Raw genomic sequence first — 26,224 nt, forward strand, 5'->3', positions numbered from 1 at the left:
TTTCTTCTATGAACTCTCACACAGGATTAACCACATTGGAAATAAAATGTTGCCAACGATTGTCCATAGATCTAAATCTTAACACGGTTGTGTAAATCCTCAGAACTTTAGAAATCCTTAGAGGAATACTCACTTCCCACTTCAGTTATGTTTCAAATGGAATTAGAAGTCAGGAAGGGGGAATTTTGTCAAAATTCACCTGCCATCATAGCCCTCTTCCCAGAAATACATAGATAATTAAGAAATAAAGTCAACATTACCTACTATTCTCCCTACCTTGTTGATAGCGAAGGAGAACATGGCACATGATAGATTTGTTGGGAAGACCAAAAAGGGAGTATAAGCTGGAAAAGAGTGGGTTATAACGGGGCCTGGCTGATGGCTCTGCAGTGTTCCCACACTGCTGGTGACTAATAATGTAGAGGGTCAGGGAAGGAAGCAAGACGGAGTACTGACAATGATATAACATCAGAACAAAGAACAAAAATGGGATCAATGAACAGAAGGAGAGGAAGTTACAAAACAGACAGTACTAAGATGGGAAGGACTTTAATGAAACAAAAAGAACGAAAGATCAAGACAGAAGGCAAATGGAACGTGGAAAGACTGGGATATTTTTAGGCTTTTTGTGTAGAACATCTATTGTGAGTCTGGTAGTTTCTAAGAGAGACTGGCAAAATTATAAAGTAAACAGAACCATTCCGTGGAGCCCTCAAGGTTGGGTATATAACCATATCTCCATTTATAAGCATACCATTGCCTTGAAGTTCAGCCTCCAAAGAGGAACTAACACATCTTGCTGAGTGACTCTTTAGCATAATTTAATGAAAAAAAACCAAAGAAGGTAGCAAATCTGTGTTCAAAGCCTAGATTCTGCTATGTGACTTTAGGTGGTCAACCTCTCTAAGCATCAACCTTCCCGGTTATAAGATGGGGACAGCTTTTATTGTATCCAGGAAGACTGTTAGTGATGGCAACATGTTTATGTGAATCAAGGTGAAGTTATTAGAGCCATTCAACTCTAGGAGTCTAAAGTATGGCATTTCTTCTTAGCAAGCAGTGAGAAGGGCCCCAAGACACTTCAAGAAAATATGAAATTGTACATGATATGGATAAATGTCAGTGTTTTTTATTTCTTCTAATTTCCCGGTAATGGATGCTATACTCACTTGGGCTGGGTTTTTCCAGGGAAGTTTTTGATCCAATAAAGGATGTTTCTCAAGAGATTTTTCTCATGTACTGCCCTTCAGCCTAACACTTAAGAGTTATTCCTTAGCTTTGTGGCATATGGCTTGCTTTTTGTCTTTCTCTAGGTCAAATTCCTAAAAATGTTTTTTTTTCTAGTAAAAAAGCCGAAGTTGGATCAATCTGGTTGTCTTGTTTTTAGTTAACTCTTGGGGTCTGGCTTTGCTGTCGTGTTTTTTTATCTCCTATGGCCAGAGTGAGTCCTATAACTGTCACCAGGCAAAGAATCATGCCTTCCCTCCTTCACTGACACCTGTAGTTCCCTTGCTTCTGCCCGCTGGTGGAGAGAACAGAAGGCGGAGGGTCTGTTTGCTCTCCTGTGGCTCAGCTCAGAGCCATCCATCACACCACTCCATGTGTGAGGGCACTGGCTCTTCATGCAGAAAACCCTCCTTCTGGGCAGCCTCACTGAAGCGCTCCCTGTGTTCTTACTCCTCTTGGAAGGAAAAGTGACAAGGAATACCAGTGTAGCTAATGTCGGGGGGGGGGGGGAAAGAGTGCCCTTTTCTTTTTCCACAGTGCATTATGGAATCGATATCTAGAATATGATCTTAACCACCCCCCCCACAAAGAGATGCAATTCAAGGAAGTTCTGGAATGATTTAGTAACAAGATGTGGTAATTATGGAGGCTTTCATTTTGTACTTAAAGATTGCTTCTGTATCTGCTTTCTGGATAGATCCATTTTATCCCACGTGACCCCAGGGGAGCTTCTCTCTTATAGTATTCGAAAGATTACTGCGCCGAAAAGATAGCTCCTACAAGACTCACTAGATCCTATGCGGTGTTCCTGTACCTCAGCCTATACCTGCACCTCTGTCTATACCTTGGAAAGTTCACGCAATCCAGTTTTCCCCAAGGCTGGTCCACAGCCAGGATCTGGTCATTTCCTTCAACTGGCCATGGTCTTTTCCAACCAAGCACCTGTCTGAGTCTCCTAACACCCAGAGTTACAAAGAAGCCTCTCCCCTTCAGGCATTCACAATCCTGACCTTAGAGTTGACCCAGGGTCTTCTGATATAAATGAGATGTTTCTGTCAGGTAATCAGTACACAGTGTACCTCAGAGAAAGGACAATACTCAAGAGGGAAATGCCCCATTTAGGACTTCACACTCTGCTTCTGCAGATACATTGTGGAGAACAAGGAAACATTCTTAGAGATGTAAATAACATGGAGAAGAAGAAGAAAAGAGAAAAGATGTGGAAATCAGTCTTTAGAAGTCTGATACTGAATGTTGCTTAGAGGCACATTTGGGAGTGAGAGGGAGGCTGTCCTGTCTAATATGATACGAGAAAGTGGAAACTCAGCACCTATGCATATGTGGAAATGTGTTAAACAAAAAATTATACAAAATAAAATGCATTATGCCTTGAAACATGAAAGGCACCAGATGAATGACTCACACCTTTAGTTTAAATAATTTACTCCTTTCAATTTCTATGTATGCCCAAGGATCCAAATCTGCAGAACACTTTTGGTTATGAATAATAAACAATGAATAGATATACAAAACTAGGAAAATGTAGGCTTATCCAGATATACAGCACCCCTTCTTGAATAGATCATTTAGAAATCATTATGTGGGCCAATTTTCACATAGTTTAGTAGGTACAGGGCCTTAGTATATTTTTTACTAATGACTAATTATATATCCACCTTACCACTTTTATAATTAAACAGTTGTTTTAAAAAATATATTAATAAATAAAACTATTTGAAGTAAAATGCAAGTAACATGTTTCTTAATTTTACATCAGCTCTCAATGAAGCTCTATTTCCTTGTTTAAAAAATTGTTTTTTAAATTATAAAAATTATGTATATTTTCTAAACGGCAAAGCATTAGTTTATTTCATCTATAATTATGATGTCAGCTATTTAAATATACAAAATTGAAAGCATATTTTTGCAGGGTGCTATATATAGTATGATTTTTTAAAATTTAACTTTATTGATGAAATTATAACTCAACCAATAATAAAATGCAGGTGTGTCTTGATTACCTGAAATCCTCATTTAACTTGGTTTATTTTTTTTCTATCACAATTTCATATTCTGTGTAAGAACAAAGTCTCACTGTGAAAATGTGCTAAAATTTAGGACGGTGTTATTTCTTCAAAGCTACAAGTATGACTTCTTTCCAACCAATATGTTCTAAATTTCAAGGAGGAAATTGACAGAACTTTCATAAAACCAAAGACTGGCAGAAGCAAAGTAAATAATGATAAAACTGAGCAATAGATCACCCAGGAGTGTCCCCTGCCAGAAAGAATGTGGCATTTCACCCTCTGAGAAACAAATGGACACTGTCCCACAGAAGACCAGGGCTCACATGTCAGCATCACTCACTTCTTTATCCTTTCGCCAAAGGAAGCAACTTCATCTAGGATGTTCTGGACACTGATACATACTTCCTGGATGGCATAGATTTTATTTATAAATCCCTTTTTCTCGCTGTCCTAAAATACAATAAAAAAGAGAGAGAGTTTCTATATGAGTAAAGGTATCCTTGAGGGCTTGAATTCTTTTAAGTGTCCCACTTTTACATTTTTAAACTTAAATGAACTTCATTATTGCATATATATAAATGGATACGTGAAGCCCATGAAATTTCTAGGATATGACAGGAGGTGGAGGAGGAAGAATACTCAGCATTATGGACCTGTGCTAGTATAAAGGTGGCTGCAAAGCACAAGACTCAGATTCCGTTGCTCTTGCCCTGCTGAACAGAAACATTTCAGCCAGGGGGAGGGGAGGTATAAAGAGATCAGGTCTCAGAATGACCAAATGCGGAATCTGTGCTGACCCTGGACCTACCATGATACAATACTTAGCAAACCCAGTTTCTTGGCCCCAGCACCCATATACCTAAGTTTGGTCTTGGCTCCAGATATTTTAATAGAAGGGAATGGTGGGTGCAAATGAGAAGACCTATGAGCAATGAAAACTGCAAAAAAATTTTTAAATAAAAAAATAACAAGGTCAACTGAAATCCAGTAAGTGGCCACTTCTAGACAGCACCTTAGGTAGATCAGATACGTAGTTAGCCTGGCCCCGCCTCTTATGAATAATAGTCACATACTTCATGCTCTATTAGGGTTCTAACTAAACATTTCCCCCCCACACTTTGTACTTAATTCTTCATTTTAAAACTTGTGCTAGATTTAAGCAAAGCTGGTGTGTGCTCCAGGGAATGGATGGGTGAGGACTGAGGATAAAGCGCCCAGAGAGTGGTGTGAGCCTGGGAGAAATGGGCACATTTTGTAATTTTAGACCCAGAGGAAGAAACAGTGGTGCCCTTTCACGATAGAAAATTCTGCTTAGTAGCCTGGCATCACAGGCACTTGCCTAGGCTGTTTGGTGGAGACCATCCAACCCATGACTCCATTCCTCCATGCCAGCTTGAATCTCTATGGAAATGTAGATCCAATTTCATTACTTTAACTTCTTTTGAACACTTGCACACTGTGCCAGAACACTTGAGACCTCATGTGGCAGTCAGTGCTTGCTGAAAGCAGCCAGGAAGCTAGAATAATAATGTCGTCATGTTGCACATTTACATACTGACTTTCATTTTAGAAGAGTCTAAAGTACTTTGCACTGTGAACACTTGGCTGGGGCTGGCATCCTGCCACCTTAGAAACTGAGGGCAAATGAATGACAGGTGTGTGGGCAGCCTCCAAGGACAACAGGGTACAGTGGGACTGAGGACATGGATGCCAGTTTTATAACATGATCTTTCGATACCAGTTACTTAGAGCCCTCATTTTAAATTTAATTCCCATGGGAGATGTTGTCTACATTATTCATCTCACTTATACCAAAACGGACTGTAAGGCAATGAGGTAGATGAAATGCATAAGGCTCAGAGTACAGAGAACAATTACACACCCTCGGAGTCTCCACTGTCTTCAAAAGTTGCCCTTCACTTGTCATTACAGACATGGGTGCATCAATTTCTTGTCTTTTTTCCCTCCCCAGTAATAAAATAAAATGCACTCATTTCACCTATGTAATTGTACATTTTATAATAAAATGGATAACCAGTGGCTCCTTCTAGTTCCTTTCATAATTACAAAATTGGGCTGCTCTAATAACCTCCATGGCCTTCAATGTTCTCTCTCAAGCACTGGCTAAGTTCATTTTGTCTATGAAGTAAAGTGCTCTTACAAAATATTTTCTACATGCAGAATAAATCAAGTTGGAGACAAAGCATGCAGATTATACAATGAAAGTTCACTGAGAATAATATCTTACCAGTTTGAAATTATGAGGTGAAAAATATTTCTTTCACAATAGCAATAAAATATATAAAACACTTAGCCATACCTTAACAAGAAATGTACAGAATCTATATTAAGAAATTAGAGATACTATGTTTCTGCATTGGAATACTGAATATTAAAAGAATGTATTCTTTTTTTTTTTCAGTTGAACATAAAGGTTTAATGCAATGTCAAGCAAATCCTAATGTGTTTGGAGTGGAGTGAAATGGGGAGAATTTGATCAAGTGTTTTTAAAATTTATTTGTAAGAATAAATGAATACCTATAGCCAAGTAATGTTTGCAAAAGAGAAATAATGAGAAAGCATTTATTGTACCAGATATTTAAGTAGTTAAAATATGAAAGATGAGCATTGAAAGAGAGATCATTGTATGATAAAGCACCAACATAAATCTATCATAAAGAAGGAAGTATTATGTTACTGGGTAATTGTTTTAACTATTTGGGGAAAATTATATTAAATTCTGCCTTAATAAATTCTCAGACCTATTTGTGATAGCTCAAATTTACCCCAGCATCTACCTCAAATTGTGGTACCCCAAATATGTACTGTATTAATTTAAAAGCAAAAAGCTAAAAATGAATTTTATAAAAACAGAAAAAGATAGGTAATTTATTTACTGACCTTGGAATAGGAAAGAACTTTCTGAACATACAAACAGTAAAGAAAATCACAAATAACTGGTAGCAAAAGTTACATAACATTCAAAACTTAAAAGTTATCATAAATTTAAAAGGCTAAGTGGGAAAAAAATTGCAACAAATATGACAAATGAAGGGATGGGATTACCAACATAGTCAATGAACATCTGAAACAATTTTCATTGCAGTTTTGTTTATAATAACAAAAAGAAAAATCACTAACATGTTGGGTAGAATTAATTATGTTACATACAAATGACAGACTATTAGGAAATCACAAAATATTGCTTAAAGACAGTGAAAATGCTTATGATCTAATAGAAACTGAAAAGAATGGGAAGTAAATGTGATATGGAGTATAATTCTAACTTATTTTTGAAATGAATAGGATGGAAATAGATGAAGGGAATGTGTCAAAATATTAAAGGTAATGGATGTTTACCTTCCTCATACCTTCCTGTAATATTCAAATTCTTTGCAATTAATATATTTTACTATTATAATCAGAATAATCCCCTGATTTTCTCCAATATCATTATTAAAGTAACATGGATAGAAGCCATAAATGAATCAGTATTCACTGGGCATGATTTTACATGGTTTATCTATTTTTTCTTAATGTATTTTTTTGTATTCTAAATTATTTTTAGAAAGAAGTAGAATGTAAATAGATACTCATTAAGCACCATAAAGTGCTTTTCACACAGCTCATTCAATCCTCACAACCACCCTACAACACAGATATTTTTCTCCACTTTACAGGAGAGAAAACTGAGGCTCATGGAAAAGTGACAGAGCTTGGATTAGGATTACAACCAGCCAACTCCAGAGTCTGTTCTCTGCACAATATACCATGTGACCTTCCCACTCTACCCAGGAAGATTTCAGTTCCTACCCAGGATCCCTGTGAGATAAACAAGAAGAAAAGACTTGCTAACATTTAGAAATTTATTATCGTAAACACCATGATCAGCAAGAAAATGAAATCCGGAAAGTTGATTCAAAAATGGGAAGTGGGGGCTTCCCTGGTGGCGCAGTGGTTGAGAATCTGCCTGCCAATGCAGGGGACACGGGTTTGAGCCCTGGTTTGGGAAGATCCCACATGCCGCGGAGCAACTAGGCCCGTGAGCCACAATTACTGAGCCTGCGCGTCTGGAGCCTGTGCTCCGCAACAAGAGAGGCCGCGATAGTGAGAGGCCCGCGCACCGCGATGAAGAGTGGCCCCCGCTTGCCACAACTAGAGAAAGCCCTTGCGCAGAAACGAAGACCCAACACAGCCAAAAATAAATAAATAAATAAATAAATAAATTTAAAAAACAAAAAAAAAACAAAAAAAAAAACAAAAAAACAAAAATGGGAAGTGGAAGATGTGTTAGAAACCACCAGATTTAATGTTAATAATGCCATGTGCAAATATTAAATATGGGATCTTCATTAGTAACGTGTCATTTCAGGCATCTACAAAGACTATTTGTAGTAGATTCTTTAAATCCAAGTACTGATGTTGATTATTGGCTAAAGAGTTTTTAAAATCTGCTCACTTTTAATTTTCTTTCTTTCTTCTGCACTCCCACCCTACGCCCACTCCCCTCACCCCTGGCCACCACAGTCCAAAATAAAACAGTCTGGAGTGTTGGCAAAGTTTTCAAGTGCTTTGGGATAAAATTTTTATCTTAAAATCTCTTTCATCAAATTCTATATTCCTCCACTGTGGTCTCCAACCAATGAAGTAATTACTCTTTATATACAGTATATGACCCAAAACTGCAATGGGTAGTGGAATTGCTCTGTGTTGCATTCTAGTATTTCACACTTTTTTCACTAATGTTCAATACTTTATTAGTAGAGAATAAATTGGTACATTTCTTTTATTGTCGTTTTTGCTTTCCTTTATAAACCGGCTTGGATGAAAGAAATATCACAGGGTAGTTAATCATCCAAAGGCTTGGTAGTGACAGTGTTTTTTAAAATGCATTATGAAGGTTTCTTTTGAAGATTTAAAAAGAAAATTACCCATAAAAAAGAACTATAACTATAAATCTGAAAATGTGAGATTTATATTGTACAAGTTTTTCTAATAATTCCATATAATTTCTTAAAATCTTGTTATTTTAAATAGTCCACAAAATATCAATAACTGCACACTTGAAATATAGTGATTCTTTCATATCACCTATTTTACTATCCTGTATCACAACAGAAAGTTAACTAGATTTTTCCAAAGAAATATCTACTTCCTAGCTGTGAGATATTTAGGAAACTCTTAAAGATGTGAAGGATCAATATACACTCCTTACATATTTGGAGAATCCTGTTCATTGACTTTCAAACCAAAATGACAAATACTCCCATTCACTGATTCGGTTCCAAATGGGAACAAGAAGCCAAAGTGATAGGTGTCAGGGTATGTGTACTGTGGGGTTGGGGTCTTCATGCACCCAGCTGCATCCTGCCACAGTCACTGATGCCAAAGAGGTCACTGTCAGCCCTGCTGACATCATAGAAAATGAATCTCTTGGACACCTGTGCTGTATCGATCACAGCAGGTATACAGAACATGTTTGCTCAAAATATTGGTGTTACAAAATTAATGTTATTTCACTTTCTTTCTAGGTTGAGAATGTCTTAAGAGAGTTAAGGGAGAGAGCTATTAAGTCTTACATCAGGGTGAGCATAAAACGGAACTGTCCCAGGAAACCAGAGCATATGTTCACCTTACTGAGGATTTCACAGAAGAAGCATGCAAATTTGCACCCCAAAGAGCTAATCTGGATCATAACTCTGCTTTTCCTTTAAAGTCTTGCTGTGTAACCTCTGGCAAAGGGGATCAGTAAGACTGATATCTGCTATGAGACATAACTGTTCTAGTTTACTGTTGACTACAGCTCTTCTGTGAGCAAACTGAACCTCACAGAGCACAAAGTGTACATTGTGTTTGGAATATGTTTAGGGTTCACGTGATTTATTTTTTATGCTAAAGATGGTTTTGGTGCACAGCTTTCTTACTTCACTCAGTAAAATGCCCTGCAAAACAGACTTCCTCTCAGATCTATGCTTCTAACCTATGGAAATAGTAGACATGAGGTATAGATTGAATAAAGGCACACAAAGTGGTGAAATGTTTTCTCTGTGCCCATATTCCTTCTTTTTCAGATATAGAAAACTACCCTTCAGCCTGAAATCTAGAGCACTGATATTCTCCCAGAGAGCAACTTAACAACTCACAGAGACTCTTGACTACTGAATCTTATCTCAGTGTCTTACACAGTTTTTATGATATCAAATCTTACCCAGCTTACTGGGTGCCTTGGCTCTTTTCCTGATATTAACCTTGAAAATAGGAACCCTCCATTGAAACATTAAAGGATTCTGAGATATGGTTAAGGTTAAGAAGACAGATGGAGACCATTTAAGACAGTATATTTTCTCTTAAAAAATAAAACAGTTCTCAAAAACATTTACATTTCAGGGTTATAAAGAGGACTAAGTTAAATAAGATAAGCCATGTAGAGCTCTTAGTATAATGCCGGGTACAAATAACTATTATTATTAGTAGCAGTAGTAGTAATAAAACTATGTATACAATTCCTTATTAAGAGAATTCAAATTATTTTTATCTATTTTTGCTCATATTAAAAACAAAATTTTGAAATATTAGAGAGAATTCCTAAATATATGAAACCTTTTAGGCATGTTTAGTTTTGCCCCAGATGACTTAGCGTTAACTTGTCAGTTTCCATTTTAGAAAATGATATTAGATTCTTTATAATGTTACATTGAGAAGACTTTTTTTCCCCTTCTGCTGACTCTATACATTTTTTTATCCAGAATGAGTATTTGCCTCATCTTAATTTTTTGCTTCTTCTGTTCAAGGTACTAAGCTTTTCAGTACTCATTTTCTACAGTACAATTTTTAATCACATTTAGTTGTGCCTTGCCCCATTAATTTAATGTTATGCTTTTTGCATGTAACTTTAAAGGTGATTGTAAAATAACAAAAATTTGGAAAGAGATATCCCCTGGGCTAGGCAATGTAAACAACAGGCATTTAAAAATGGCAGCTGGCACTCTTAAGGTTATGATGAAAGCCAGGAAAGAAAGAATGGAAGGAAAGGAAGGGAAAAGAAAGGGAGGAAAGAAGGAAGGAAGGAAGGGAGGGAGGGGAGAGAGAGAGAGAGAGAGAGAGAGAGAGAGAGAGAGAGAAAGTAAGAAAGAAAAAGAAAGAAAGGGAAAGGAAGAGGAAGGAGGGAGGAAGGGGAAGGAAAAGAAGAAAGAAAGAAGGGAAGGAAGGGAAGGGAGGAAGGAAGGAAGGAAGGAGATAAAAGGAAGAAAGAGCAAAAAGAGAGAGGAGGAAACTGAGGGAAAGAGAAAGTGGAAGGGGGAGAGGAAAACTTGAAGAGGAGACACCCCATGGGATGGAAGGAGGAGGGGGAGGAGATGGAGAGAGTCTGGGAGGTGAATATGAGGAAGGGAAGGAACACATCTTCTATCAGAAACGAAAATGACTTGCAGCCAAGGCAAAAATAAAACTTGACTGCTCATGTTAAGTTCTAATTAAGCAAAAATAATTATTTGTAAAAGGCTATACATAAAATGTTAAATTTCCATTAAATATAAATGTAGAAAAACCTTACAGAAAGCACCAAGGGGATGCAGATGTACCTGTTGTCAGGAGGGAGAGCTCCCTGGAGCTAAATTTCTTGCTTGACAAAGCCCTCATCATGTAGACCCTAAGGGACTTGCCTATCTCCCTCTTCCTAATGATTTAAGAAAACTCTGTATAACTGCCCTGATAGTTCTTGAAAGCTCTTGCAAGATTAGGACTATATATCAGTATCAAAACCTTTGACTTAATCTCCTTGCCAGCAGGCAGGAAGTACGCTTTCCAGAGAGCTGTTCTACAGATGATCCCCTCTCAAGGCTTTCTGTCCCAGGAGAAACTCTGCTTTCCAATGGCCTCTCAAGTGCAAGGGCCAGAAGGCCTGGCTCCGGGCTAACCTTGATCGAAGCCACACCAGAAGCTGTGAGGCTGCTGTTCCCAAGTGACCAGACAGGAAAATAAGTGACAAAGTATACTTTCACCCAGGACAGTACAATACAAGTGTTGAGATAAAAATTCTGTAAAGTCAAAATGAACACACTGTGGAAAGGTTTAGAAAACATGAAAGCACACTCAGGATTATGGTGGCCTAGGACAAGTTACTGCTTGTCCTTAGACCCCATCTGAAAAAAAAAAAAAAAGGTTAAATAAGGTATGTCCTAAACTCCCTTCTGGTGACAAATTAGCAAGTTTACAGAGAAGATAACAAGGGTGTGGAATAGCCTCTGCCGCTGGTAGCCATTTGAAAGCTTATTTGAGGACCTTGCTGGTGGATGGAATTTCTCCTGCCCTTTCTATGGGGTCAGTACTGTAAGCCTGAGTGACAATAGGTAACAGAAGCACTGGCTTGTTTCTGAATCCAAACAGCAACGCCAGGAGAGCTCTTCTTTATCCCAATTTCTAACGAAAAAGCTGGGTGTACGTGTGTGTGTTTTTAAAACCCACTTTTGAAATCATTTGTTTCGTTTCCAAATGTGTTTTTAAATCTGGTTAGAGTTCAAACGCACAGCTGAGAGGGCAACTGAGTTTAGAGAAGGCTGTGAGCCTTCTGGACGACCACAGTCTTAGAGGATGACTAGATTTCTGACTAAATGGTTCTGTGGCTAAGCCTGGTTCAGATCCCACCTCCATTATTGCCTTAACTGTGTGGTTTTGAGCAATTTACTTAATCTTCATCTGTAAAATGGGGGTAATAATGGAACCTACCTCAGTGATGGTTATAAAATTAAATGAGTTTAATCCATTTAAAGCATTTACCCCAAATGTCTAGAACATAGGAAGTGCTCAGTACGTATTAGGCATTAATGTTATCAACAATTTGAAGAGACTGAAAAGGAAGTACAAAAAAACTTTTAAATGCTGAATTTATTAAATCTCTATAAAGATGACAGAGTTTTCTCCCTTATTATTTATGATATATCTAAGGAATAGTGTGTTTATATAATTTCTTTGTCATCTAATACAATCAGATTATCTCACACGTATCATTTTACACAATGGTTGCAATGGTCACACAAGGGTAAAGGGCATTATTATTCTCATTCCCTAATGAGCAAACCAAAGACCAGATGCCTCTCATCCCAACTCAAACTTCTACCCCAATCTATGCTCACTCTCCTTTGGTGCCTCCAGCCATATCTGTTGTCATCTGAGAAATGGGATTTGAAAAATGAGGAGTAAATTCACCTGTTTACAGTATGCCCTGCATCCTGAAAGTTGCACACTCTCTCAGGCCAAAGCTAGTCATACTCATGCAAAGCACACACCTTTTTCTCCCGTGATTTTTCTGTCAGCGCTTATGCAGGTAACACTTCCCATTAGAATCAGTGACTTGTTCTTCAACAAGGCTCATGGCTGAATCAAGGCCAGAATTTATTATCTTAAACAGCACGAGCTTTGTTGCTAATCTACTTACTAAAGTAGTTTAAAAAAAAAAATTCCTTTTACTCCATATACAAAAAAGCATGTACACGAAGGTGTGGAACCTTCGAAGATGTTTTCTTCAATAGATTTGTTATGAAAATCATTCTCCTTGTAGAGGACTTTATAAAGCATTTTTAACTTATCTTCCCACTTGGATGGCAGGGTCAGGTGGTTTCCCCATTTTATGGATAAGGAAAGTGAAGTTTGGAGAAGTTAGGATCTCATGACTCTAGTTAGAAAGAGTTCCTGGGACTTTAACCCAGGTCTCATAACTGAAACAGGGCTCCTTTCAGGTCACTGTCAGAAAGCCATCAAGTCACATATGGTATTTCTTCACTACATTGTTTTAGATATTTAAACTTGGCTCTTCCCAACAACTAATCTTGAGTTTAATCAAATGGTCTGAGCAAAGAATCATGTTAGTATTATAAAAGCAGTGCTCTTTGTGACATCTCGAAGCCTGAGTGAGGATTGCTCTGTGAAATCCGGAGGCTATTTTTCTTTACAAATATTTTACAAGACGAACTTGTACCTTTCCGAAAAAGCACATCTGTTGTAAATTACTCCCTTACAGAAAGAGAGAGAATCACCATCCTTTCTTCCCATCTGAGCTTAAAAGAGATTTGTTGACATATTCTAAGGCCGGCATAGACAAAACAGCACAGGAAAGAGGAGGCGGTCAGCAGGACCAGGACTTGGCTTTGCTTAAACTAATTCCACATGCCCCGTGAACCATTAGCTGTTTTTTATTTCCTGCTCTAAAGATCAGTAGTGAAAATAATCTGGGGTAGGGAAAAGCTGCACTTATTATTTTTTTTCCCCCAACAAGATGCTGTGTTAGCAAATAGAACATATGAGCCACCTTCAGCAAACCAAGGTCTTTAATAATCCATTTTTCAAACACTACTGGTATTTCCTTTCTAAACAGAGATGGGCTGTGACTGGAATCAATTTCATCATTTGTACGGTTACAATTGCCAAGTTTCTGGAAATAATCGCCATTTAAATACTGGATAATATATATATATTTTTTACATGAAGCCAACAACAGTTTTATTGCTATTTAATTTCTGTGATTTGTTTGTTTGCTGTAAGTTTTCAGTGTTCTGAGTGCATGATGTTTGAGACTAGGGAAACGTCTTAAGAACAAATCAGGGAAAAAGCAATGTCAAAGTTGTGTTCATGGCCTGACTTGAATCCACCAAACAAGGGAGATTAGCGTTAGGAAAAAACAATTTGTTCTACCATTTGGGGCTTTTCTCCCTCAGTTTCCCTATAAACTGAATAATCTAATACCATCTACCATTTTCAGACCTGGGCCTAATGTAGCAAGTCAAGGACAAGACTGAGAACTCAATTGTCCCCTTTAAGAGGATAATTGGTCTCTTCAATGAAATTCAACAAAACAGAGGTGATGTCAGTACAAATAAAGGGCCTGGTGGGGCTTCCCTGGTGGCGCAGTAGTTGAGGGTCTGCCTGCCAATGCAGGCGACACGGGTTCGAGCCCTGGTCTGGGAGGATCCCACATGCCGCAGAGCAACTAAGCCCGTGAGCCACAACTACTGAGCCTGCGCATCTGGAGCCTGTGCTCCGCAACAAGAGAGGCCGCGATAGTGAGAGGCCCGCGCACCGCGATGAGGACTGGCCCCCGCTTGCCGCAACTAGAGAAAGCCATCGCACAGAAACGAAGACCCAACACAGCCAAAAATTAAAAAAAAAAAAAAAAAAAAAGGGCCTGGTGAATTTGGAGGGAACTAGACCATCTTTCTCTGTTGATGCTATATGTAGCACATACCTGAAAAACAACTTTGTGCTCTATGGGATGCTGCTGATACATGGGGTGGGCCTACCTCCTAAACCTCTTCCTTACTGCAGACTAAATCACAAAGACAGGTTCATCCTGAGGTCAACCTGGAAGAAAACAGCAAAGGCCCACTTTACTGCACTGATGGCGATATGTTGTTTACTTAGTTGTGTGGATCACGGTCGGTCTTTCAGTTTATTTGCAGAGGGGGAGAAGGAAGTGGGAAAGGGCAAGAAAAACACAAGAACCAATTTGCAAAAGTATCTCAAATTCTTCCACTAGAGAGGGCCATTTATTTAATAGGATAAAATAAGTCCTCTACAAATGGTAGTGTATGTATCTGTATTTAAATGTTCTGTATTTAAAATGAAAGTAGGATGGACATGGATCCAGGCTATGTTGTACTTGTCCTAATCAGGCAGATGGCTGTTGTGGGCTTGAATCCTGTTGTGCATTTTACAGCTGTGTGACCTTATATAAGTTACCTAACCTCTCAGGTACTCAGTTTCTCCATCAGTAAGATGGAGATAATGTCTACCTGAGTGTTGATACGGGAACAGAAAGAAATCATGTACATAAAGCAACTGGCACATTAGTAGATATTAAATAATGATTAGTTTCCTTCTCCCTACTAATTGTCTTTCTTCCCAAGGGGTAACATTTTCTATTTTTGCCTAGTTTCTCCCTCTCTCTCTTATTTTCCTTCCTTCCTTCCTCTCTTTCTCTCTCTTTCCCTCCCTCCCTCCCTCCCTTCCTTCCTTCCTCTCTTTCTCTCTTTTCCTTCCTTCCTCCCTCCCTCCCTCCCTCCTTCTCTCTGTCTCTCTTTCTTTCTTTCTTTTTGAAGTCTGCATTTAGAAGCCTGATGATCACGAGCTTCATTCACATTACCTCCCCATTTGAGCAGCATTGTTTAGCCAAATCTCAGTCCATCTCCTTTATTCATTTATTCAATAAAGACCTACTGAATTGCAGCTACGTATAAGACACTATTCAAAGCTCTGGGCATACAGTGATAAACAAGACAGCACCAAACAAACGTATAAGTAAATGAAGAAGGAAAATAGCAGAAAGTGAAAAATGCAATGGAGAGACTTGAACTGGGTTCATGTGCTGCACAGTGACCCAGAGGTCAGGGAGGGCTGCTCTGAGGACGAACTTCACAGTTGAGACCTGTTTTGGTCGGGAAAATAGAAACTACTTTAGGTATTTCAAACAACCAGAATTTCACACAGAGAAGTGGTTACCCTGCTGATGGAAGAAGTGAGAATAAGAGTGTGATAGACATCGGCAATGCAGGAAGCCTACCCGAGGGAGGGGACGTTGCTGGGGCCCAGATGCTAGACCATGTGGACGAACCATGATGAGAACTGGAGCCATGGATGGCGCTGCTTGGCAGTACTTGGGATGGTGGAGGAGAGGCTGTCTCTGGAAAATGCCTCCAGAAGTGGCGGGGGAAGAGGAAAGACACAGAGAGAGAGAAGGAAATTCTCCTGTTTTATTCCTTCTTCCCTCCTTCCAGCATCTCCCATTGGCCAAGTACCCCAAAAGCTATTGTCAAGGGAGCCGGAAAATGTGGTGTGAGGGAGAAGGGTGGGTGGGGACCAACGTGGAAGGAAAGAGGTGGTAAGCAGAACAAGGAGGGAACTCACCAGGAAAAGATCAGGAGAACCAGTACAGGCGATACAAATGCACTAAGGGAGAAACAAACTGAACTTGTTTCAGGAAACAAAGGATGCGCAGACATGGTAGCCAGGTGAAGTGGTGAGTGGAATGGGAAGATATCAGAGAAACAGGTGATGCTACAGAAGGCCTTGTAAACCCAAGTAAGCCGTGGAGATTTTATTCTAAGCGTGATGGGAAGCCATCAGAGTGTTTCAACCAGGGAAATAACATGAGCTAATTTACATTTTTAAAAGACCATTTAGGCATAATGTAGAGGAAAAACAAGATAGGAGGTTATTATTGTAGTCCACAAGGGGATATGCCTACTTGCTCTAAGCCAAGGTAGGCCTATTCAGGATGTGTTGGAAGTAAAGTCGCCATAGACGTGTTACTGGATTGGATCTGCAAGGTGAGAAAAAGAGAAATCAAAGAACTGCCTACATTCTTGTTTGAGGGACTGGGTAAATGAGGCTGGTTTTATTGAGCTAGAGAAGAGGAGAGGAAGAGCATACTTAGCAGAAAAGGAGATGAAAAGCCGCGCTTGGGCCATGAAAAAGCATGCCTGTTGGCCATTCAGGAGGTGATATCAATAGGTGGATGGATATATGAGTCAGGGCCAGAGACACAGATTTGAAAGTCCTTGGCATTTAGAAGGCCCACAGAGTCACGGGAATAGAAGGAGTCACCCAGGGGCAGGAAAAGGACGGAGCCCCAAGGCACAACAAAGCTTAGCTGTTGGGCAGATCAGGAGGAGACAGCAAAGAAGACTGAAAAAGCCTGAAGTAGATGAAAAATTAGGAAGACGCATCTCAGAAGTCAAAAGAAAGTGTTTCAAGGAGGGAAGGGAAATCTCTCTGAAACTCCGCTGCAGCAAGGTCAAGAAGTGCCTGCCAATGGATTCGGCAAATGGAGTCTATTGACAAAAGCAATTTTGGTTCAGTGGTGGAGGGACAGAAGCTTAGGACAGACTGAGCAGCGAATGTGAGTGAAAAGCAGACACACTGTAAACACCTGTCTCAGAAAGTGGAGAGTATATATGTATGGGGTCAAAGAGGAGATTTTTTTTTTTTTTTGAAGATGAGAAATGCAGCCTTACTCCAATTCTGATGTGCATTTTAACAATATCCGCGGGTGATTCCTACACACGTTAAAGTTTGAGAAGTGCTCTGCTACTGTGTGTCACCTGCTCTTGGAATGATCTAGTATAGAGGGGAAAGGGATGCTGCAGGAAAGGAGCACTAACTGCAGGGGCGACGCGTGTGGGAAGGGATGGGACAGAGCCCAGTGGAGGGAGAGGCAGGGATACCTCCTCCCTGTGATGGGAGGAAAGGGAAGGTAAGAGTGCGGTGCACGTGAAGTAGGTCTGAGATTTGGCGGAAGAAAGACGTGAACATGCGGGGGGGCGGTTCCTAACTGCTTCTGCTTTCTCAGTGATGCAGGCGGCAAAATCATTCGCTGAGAGCGAGCTGGGGCAGCGGCTGGTAGAAGCTGGTGGAGAGGCAGCGGGCGTGAAACTGTCTTTTCACTGGGAAATACGCTGTCTTTCTCAGGTCTGTTCACAGGCCTTGTCGGGTGATTTATATGAGCTCTGCACTGTCCTCCTTGCTATTGATTTTGCATTTCAGTCTCTTTCACTGCCTTAATAAAATTAAGAATTTTATCAATCTTGCCTAGCCAGTCTTTTTTTTAAACCCCCCCTTATGAAGTTTAAAATGATGTCATGTACCGTACTGTGAAAATGTCTCAACCCGAATTTTGTTTAATAGCCACGATTTGCTCCTCTAAAGAGAAAAACAGACCCTTCTTTTGCATCAAGACTCCCCAGCAGAACTGGCGATCCAGCCTGCACTTGAGCCAAAACCTGGTGCCAAAGAACAAGAAGATATGGCTCTATTTATCTTCCTTTCTCACCAATTCCTGCTTATTCCTGGCTCTTTTGATCTCTAAGGGCACTAAAGACAGTTCTTGGCTAAGTAACTGAATAAACAATCTAGAATTTGGCCAGGTCGCAGGTAGTTCAGGTTTGTTTCATCATGCTGGCACGACGGCAGAAATCAGTCTCTAAAGTGTGTCAACAGCCCCATCAGATTTATATTGTCTGACAGGGAGTTACGTGCTGCTCCCAAGAAGGAGAAAAGGATCTTTGTTGACCTCCAGGTGCATTTGCATCCACTGGTCACAGTAAAGAAGAAAAACATAAAGGTTACTACTGTCCTAGCACAAGCTATTCTAGCTTTAGTAAAGTGTGTTATACTCGGTCCGGCTCTTGAAGTAAACATCCCTCAAGTCTATATTCTGACTGGACCTTCTACCCCCAGTCCTGTTTGTGCCGGAGATGTCAGCATCAAATAAGAATGAGGAATTGTGTTCCATGGAAGCTGAAAGAATTGGTGACAGAGAAGGCCCTGCACACAGGTGGTGACCCAGAGGCAAGTTTCAGAGCCATACCAGGTAGAAGGAGGATCTCATTGGGCATCTCACAAAGGTCCCCCTACCTGCCGCCTGTAAGTTACGTGCCTCTCATCCTGTGAACCCCATTCTTCCCCGCTAAACCCCCTATTCCCATGTGTTTCAGAAGGGAATTAGAAATAGGTATTTATTACCATTTGAAACCTCTACAGTAAAATCATAAACACTTTGAGTTCTGAATCACAGTTAATGTTAGCAACTCGAGCCAAACACACACACACACCAATTGCATGAGAATCTGACCAGCATAACATCAAGTACCTGTTTTGAAAACATATGAAGAAAACCTCCAATAGCAAGGAGTTGGGAAATAGTGCTACTGCAAGAGGGTGTGATTTACTTCTAGTACTTTTCTTCGAGTACACTTTCCAGGAGGACAAGGAAAACTATTTTAGGTATACTTCCTCTCAGAGATGAATAAATCACTACATACTTAGAGGGATTTAAGATCATTTTGAGTCGAATATGGTAAATTAACCCTGAATTTGTAAAGCATTTTGCCTTCTCTCGGTATATAGTAAGTTCTCAAAAATGTTACGTATTACCGTTTAAATATTATCACTATTATTTTTGTTACTATCATTGAGGGTTGGAAGATAGATTACAATAAATGTCGACTTTCCCTACCCAATTTTTGGTGTTTCTATGATATCAGGTATATGCAAATGTTTAAATGTCTCTGTTTATGAACGCGGCCTGATTGCAAGCGTAAAAGTTACAACAATCTGCTCTTCCTCAAACACCCTGTGCGGAGTTGATAGAAATTATTTTTAACCTTCTGGTTTGTGTGGCTTTTTGGCGCATCTACCAGTATTATGAATTAGATATTTTATCTGAGCCAAACTGCTGCTACGCATAAATACAAATAGAATCATCATTCTCCAGACAGATACTTAGCTGGGGGAAACAAAGACCACATTATAAACTGACATTTTAAAAACAAGAATTTTTATTATTCACTTTATTAGTCCCAATGCCAAAGTTTTCCTTCTAAGTTTTGCATTCTTGTTTTTCTATTTCTGAGGATCATTTAAATACTTTTCTTTAGGAAATGGGCATTTACTTATTTCCTCTAGCTTAGCAGAGATAATGGGCAATATCAACTGAAAATGTAAAACACTGATGCCAGGTATCAACGTAAGGTCATTTTGTGGAAGAGACACCTAGAGGCACACATCCTGTGAGTTTCATCAGTACGGGGGAGAAGTTAGTCCTCAGCGACTGCATTTAAGAAACATGGTTAAAAAAAAAAAAAAAAAGAAACATGGTTTAAGAAATATTTTTTTTTAATATTGCTGATTGCTATGAATTTTTTTTTGGCCAGGATAAAATATTCATCTATCTAAATGGTTTGTATATTTCACCTTAGTACCCTATTAGCTTAATTGAGAAATTAATATTTTAGTCACGTAGTCATATCATTCATTTACAAAAATGTTTTTATAAATTAAAGTCTTATACCTTCAAAATTTAAAGCTTAATTTTGCACAATTACTTACAGAGTAATTTTATCTATTCCAAATATGACAAATTTGATCATTCTCATCTACTTTATTATTTAAACAAGCTCATTGTGTTTAGAGTGTTAAAAATTAATTGGAACACACATGAGAAAATTATTTTGTGAAATTAGTATTTAAAAAAATTTTTTTAATGCAATTGAAGACAGAGAGCAAGGAGGATCAGATAATTTTTCATTAAAAGTCCTGCTTTGTCTTATTTGCAGGAATTATATGAGTGATGAGAAATTTCTCAGGGCCAGAAGGTGGACATCAAAAGGTTTGTGGCTTTAGGCAAACATCCAAAACCCATACTAATGTAATAAGTTCTGCAGTGTCCTTAGGCACAGCAATACAATCGATAGAGGATTTCCATCTTCTTCCCTTGGAACAAAATTCTAGAGGTCACAGAGAGGGTCTGTGTATACTTTGTATCAGCACGTCGTAGGTGCTAATCATTGTGGTTTTTGGATGGTCACAGCTCCTCAGGCAGCACTCCCTCCCCATATTAATAAAATGGGATGATCTGTACCTTAAGGGATCATTAGTAGGATTAAGTAAAATGTTGGTCTAAAAAATTAGTCCCTTCTCTATTTCTAAACCAACTTTTAGTTCTTCATTCACACCCAGGACACAGTGATGGACGTGGGAGAAGCAGAAGGGGGAGGGAGGCATCCTGAGAGTCTTCTATATGCCAGGTCCCGGGCTAAACTCTTCACTTGCATTAGAAATATACTCTACGAACAACCCTGCAAAGATCATACTATTAGCCTCATTTTGCAGATGGAGAAAATATAATCTTAGAAAGATCACAGAATATGTAAGTTGCTGCATGGGGACCTGAACCTAGATCTGTCTGTAGTCAAAAACAAGGAAAAAACAAGAATCAGGTCTAATGTTACAGAAAAGATCTCAATGTAACTATAACTCCATTCAATCAAATAACTCTAATCTTTGTTCTGTGATCCCTCCTAAGTGCAGAGTGGTACTGTAATTAGCATTCAAATTATCCCCTCATGTACCTCCAATACTCACTAAATGTACCAGCTGCCACTTACACACCACCACCATCCTTTCCAGAATTTCTGTAAGCACTGCTGATCAAATGTAAACACTCACTAGTACTCATTAAAATAGCTATTCATTCTTCTATAGATAAGCATGGCATGAAAAACACGAATTTTTTTTAGGATGCAGTCTTACATCACTTAATGTCCCTCTTTTCAATCATAGAAAGAGTACATGTTTATTGTGTAAAATTTGGAAAATAAAAACAAGCACAGAAGAAAGTAAACACCTATGGTAAACATAAACATTTTAGAAAATATTCTTCCAGGCTCTTTTCTGTTTATTAATCTTTCTATGATTATTAATCATGTGTTTATTATGTGTCAGATGCTAAGGATTCAATGAACAAGACAATCTTGATCCAAATCCCTGATATTTAACATATAAATTTGTTGCATTTTACAAAGGAGATGTGTAGTGTGTGCACTTATGTACATATTACATGCCTTTAATGTTTAAATGCTGAACATTTCATTGATCCTCCTATTTTATCATTATAAATAATGATACAACGAACATCTTTGTGCATAAGTCTTTGGTACGTCTTTTATGACACCCTCAAGCTAAAGTCCTAGAACTTGAAATGCAGGATTGAAGGGTATACATGTATCTATATGTTTTTTAAACTAAAAAATAAGTTTTTTTAAAAAAATAGATAACATATGCTCAGATGTATGGAAAAGCCTCCCTTTTGCTCCCTGGCTCCCGGCCAATTTGCTTCCCTTTCTGGAAGGAACTAATGTCATCAATTTCTTACATATTCTCCAAGAGATTATTCTATGCATAGTCAAGCAAATATATGTAGTCATGAGAGTATGTGTGTGTTTGTGTGTGTGTCTATTCTTTCCTTTCTTCTTTTCTTAAGGCACGAATAGTGCCATATTATAAATATTGCCATGCCCTTCTTTCTTACTTAACTATGGATTGTACCTATATCTATCTATATAGATATGATTGTTTCATATCAGTGCTAAAAAACTTCCTCATTCTTACAACTGCATAATAGTCCATTGTACTGACGACTATAATTTTTTAAATCAGCTTTCCCTTAGTGGATATTTAGGTTCTTTACCAACATTTTGCTACTACAAAAAAGTAGAAGCAAAGAATACCTTGTGTATATGATAATTTCACACATGTGTAAGTACATCTGTAGGATAAACTTCTGGAAGTGGAATGGTTTTGGCCAGAGGATTTGTGTTTTTGTAATGTTGATGTCCACTGCCAAATCGCCTTCCAAAAGAGATTGTACCCTTCCCACTCTCACCAGAAAGACACGGAGGTGCCTGATTCCTTGCCAGGCTGTATCAGAGACGTGCCTCTTCTCTCCCTTGTGTTTTCAAGAATATTTGGAGACCCAGACTAGTTGCTGTGGCAGCTCCATAGTGTCAGTTTTTACACTTTTAATCAAGTATTTGTCCACATTATGTTTTGTATTAAGTATGAAGTAATACTTAAACCTATGTTTGTATTTGTATTAAGTAATAATAATTGTGATTTATAGGACTATTGAGTATGTAATATATATTAGACAAGAGGACGGTTTTCCTCTGGCTATAGAAATGGTCAGATCAGGGGCTTCCCTGGTGGCAGTGGTTGAGAATCCGCCTGCTAATGCAGGGGACACGGGTTTGAGCCCTGGTCTGGGAAGATCCCACATACCACGGAGCAACTAAGCCCGTGTGCCACAACTACTGAGCCTGCGCTCTATAGCCCACGAGCCACAACTACTGAGCCCGCGTGCCACAACTACTGAGCCTGCGCGTCTGGAGCCTGTGCTCTGCAACAAGAGAGGCCGTGATAGTGAGAGGCCCGCGCGTCGCGATGAAGAGTGGCCCCCGCTTGCCACAACTAGAGAAAGCCCTCGCACAGAAACGAAGACCCAACACAGCCAAAAATAAATAAATAAAAAAATAAAAGTTAGCTTAAACTTATTTAAAAAAAAAAAAAAAAGAAATGGTCAGACCAGTAGAGGATCTTACAATATAGAAAGGTCGTGAATAATTTCCAAACTACTAATAGATTAAGCAGATTTTTTCTTGTTAAATGGCCATTTCCTCCAAAATGGCTACTCTGAAAGAGATTTTAATATTACTTATACATTATATCCAAGGTATCTAACCCCATAAATATGTTTAGATAAATGTTTCTCTTTTACTGCTTTAGATGGGTTTTTAAGCAGAAAAATTCAACATAGTAGTAGAGATAGGCAGTATAGCATCAGGTGAAGTACCAGGCTATGCACCCAAACAGTCCCAGGTTTGGACCATTGTTTGGTAACTATTTGTCCCTGTGTACCCTAACTTATCCCATCTAGGCTTCAACTTCTTTACCTATACAACATTATTGACAATACTTGATTATTGGAAATATTTAATGACAAATACTAATTACTCAATAAAATAGCGACCACTACCACTACACTTACAATATTGCTATGGAAGCACTGTCCCAAATCCAAATATTCTATCCTATTGTAAGATGTGTTCCCATGTTCATATAGATAAATATAAGCAATATAAAAATAGGCTAACCCTGAGAATTTAGCATAACCCAAATCATAATCTTCCTGAGTTAATCTAGAAAGATTAACACCAGAGTGCCAGGCCTCTTACACACACACATACACACACACACACACACACATATGTGCATGCAAATATTTTAAATGAAAGATTCCAAGAAACAAAGAATACATGAAAATTTTGCATGAACTTCTTCTGAGTCATTCTCAGAAGGTAAAAATATACTATACAGTTGTACCTGATTTACTGAGATCAGGTGTAAAGGACAGTACATTATTTTTTTTGACTAGCAGAAAAAGTTCATTAACTCACTGAGGATCTACTCTGTTTGGCACCGTACCAGGCACTGGAGTAGAATGCTAAGCCCAACAGACACAGGCCTTGCCTTCCTGTTGCTTACAGTCAGGTAAGACACCATGAGGGAGACAGTGCAAGTAAGATACGCTTTCAGTGAGCTTCCTGGTGCTAGCAGAAGCGCTGCCAGATAAGAGTATTATCTAACACATTACTGCAAACAGCTAAGTAGAAGAAATAGGCTCTCACCCAGAACAGTCAGTTCCAATATTAGAATGTAGCACGATCTCCAAATCTCTAAGCACCCAAACAGTTTGATGTCATTTATTACCACAGATACTTGTCACTACTTGAATACTAAATAAGGAAGTTTCCTGAGTGGGTACTGAATAGGAAAAATTAAAATAAAATAGAGAATCCTATAGGAGTTTTATTCAGATAGCTCTAATTTTGTACGTAGGTTCTTATGTGTTTGAAATAACTACCACTGAGTAATATTTCAGTTTCCTATATCTATTAATAACTATTTCCATAAGTTATTAAGTGATATTTCACTAATTGAAAATCTAATGTGATTTAATAAGAACTGGAATTTTCAAAATGAGTTAAATCCCTTTCACCAGAAGAGAAGCAAATGGCTAATCTAAAGCCACGAATAATGCACGTTCACCACCTAGCGGCACTTTTAGCAAACAGCAGGTACGTTACACTTAAAACAGTATATTCTGCTAATTTAACTCATGGATAACATCAGAAGCTTTATAGATGACTCCTATTTTCCAGATAATTTCTCTTGTTTTAGCCCCTAGCAATCCAGCAGAATAACCTCTCTTTTTGTTCCTCCTCAAGTCCCACTGCGCTGTCTAGACTAAACCACACCTCTCCTGGCACTGGGGTACTAGCCTCCTGACTGGATTGTCCACTTCCTCTCAAACACTGCCATTTGTATTATTCCTCCACGTAAGAAATACGAAATAAATTTTTTTTGCAACACATACAGTAGAAGCACCTGGAGCTGTTACAAAGCGCCTGTTTCTGAATTTGCTCAGCAAGCTGAGTTCTATAGAAGCGAGAGGTTCAACTGTGACCACTCTGAACATGCATCACGCTTCCTAGCCTGTCCCCGTATTGAACTCCCCACCTCCCCTCCACCTGGGGAATTGCTACCCGCTCCTCAAGCCTCAGCTCAAAGCCCACTGCCTGCCAGAAGACTTCCTTGACGACTGCAGTCCATTCATCTCTCCCAGTGATGAATTTTAAGAATGATGATGGTCTGTAGCCCAAGATTCACCCTGGATTTATTTTTTTCTGCCCTCTCATTAGTGTCCAGTATGTCTGTGGACCAGCAGACCGTTTCTGAGGGAAACACCTTGTAGGCAGCAATTGTTCGCGTGTGTTTTAAAATATTCCCTCTCCACTGGACCCAGTTCAATGAAGAATTGAGGCTCAATAAATACTGGAGGGTTGTGTCCACCAATCCTTAATAGTATTTCATTATTCTGATCTTTGAGCCCGCAGGTGACTCCCAGGTGTGGCTTCTGACCACCCTGTCACCTTTCTCTAGTTAAACACATATGATCTTTTCAGCAGCAGCGGGAGCTTCATGTCAATACATCTGCATATTCATGTAGGAAGAGAAGTGGCATGATGTTTCCTAGTAATTTAGGCCAAGAGAACAGTTCTTCTTGGATTACCTGGGCATTTAAGGTGAAAGTTAGGGTTAATATTGGCAAGGATTTGTCTCATCTATCCATTTCACTTTGTATTTGCGGGTCAGTTGTAAGTGATTTATGAAAACCTTTCAAAGGTCACTATCCATCCTTAAAATACATCAATCTTCAGCAGCAACCTTCCGCTTTGAGGAAAGAAACTTACTGTCTCACAAACATGTTAGACAAGAATGTGGTGGATCACACAGGGTATAGGATTCGTGAAATCAACATTTATTCCCGTGACATCACCTGAGGCAGCCAGCACACTTCTGGTTCTGATTAAAACTACTGCAACAACACCTGATGGATCTACAGGAACACTTTGTTCTTAAATTAATCTAACTATATCCTGGAATAACAAAAGGTATGGAACTTTGCCACATGTGCCCTCAAGGGCATGGCATTCTAATAGGAAGATGTGTTGGTCTTAATAAAATGGATAAACCAGGGAGTGCACACTCAGCCCACTCAAACCTCCGTTTTAACCCTGTAGTTA

General features: G+C 38.9%; 1 protein-coding gene across 13 annotated transcripts in view; it reads right to left on the bottom strand.

Annotated features, from left to right (window-relative positions):
• Window positions 1-26,224, bottom strand: part of MCTP1 (multiple C2 and transmembrane domain containing 1) — a 560,962-nt gene that overhangs the window by 15,594 nt on the left and 519,144 nt on the right. For all 13 annotated transcript variants that reach the window (XM_057541264.1, XM_057541263.1, XM_028162670.2 and 10 more), the window contains one exon: window positions 3,595-3,704. In XM_057541264.1, the coding sequence (XP_057397247.1) occupies window positions 3,595-3,704 (110 nt within the window). The remainder of the gene's footprint in view (window positions 1-3,594; window positions 3,705-26,224) is intronic.

Source organism: Balaenoptera acutorostrata, chromosome 2 (assembly GCF_949987535.1).
Source record: "Balaenoptera acutorostrata chromosome 2, mBalAcu1.1, whole genome shotgun sequence".
Taxonomy (NCBI): Eukaryota; Metazoa; Chordata; class Mammalia; order Artiodactyla; family Balaenopteridae; genus Balaenoptera; species Balaenoptera acutorostrata.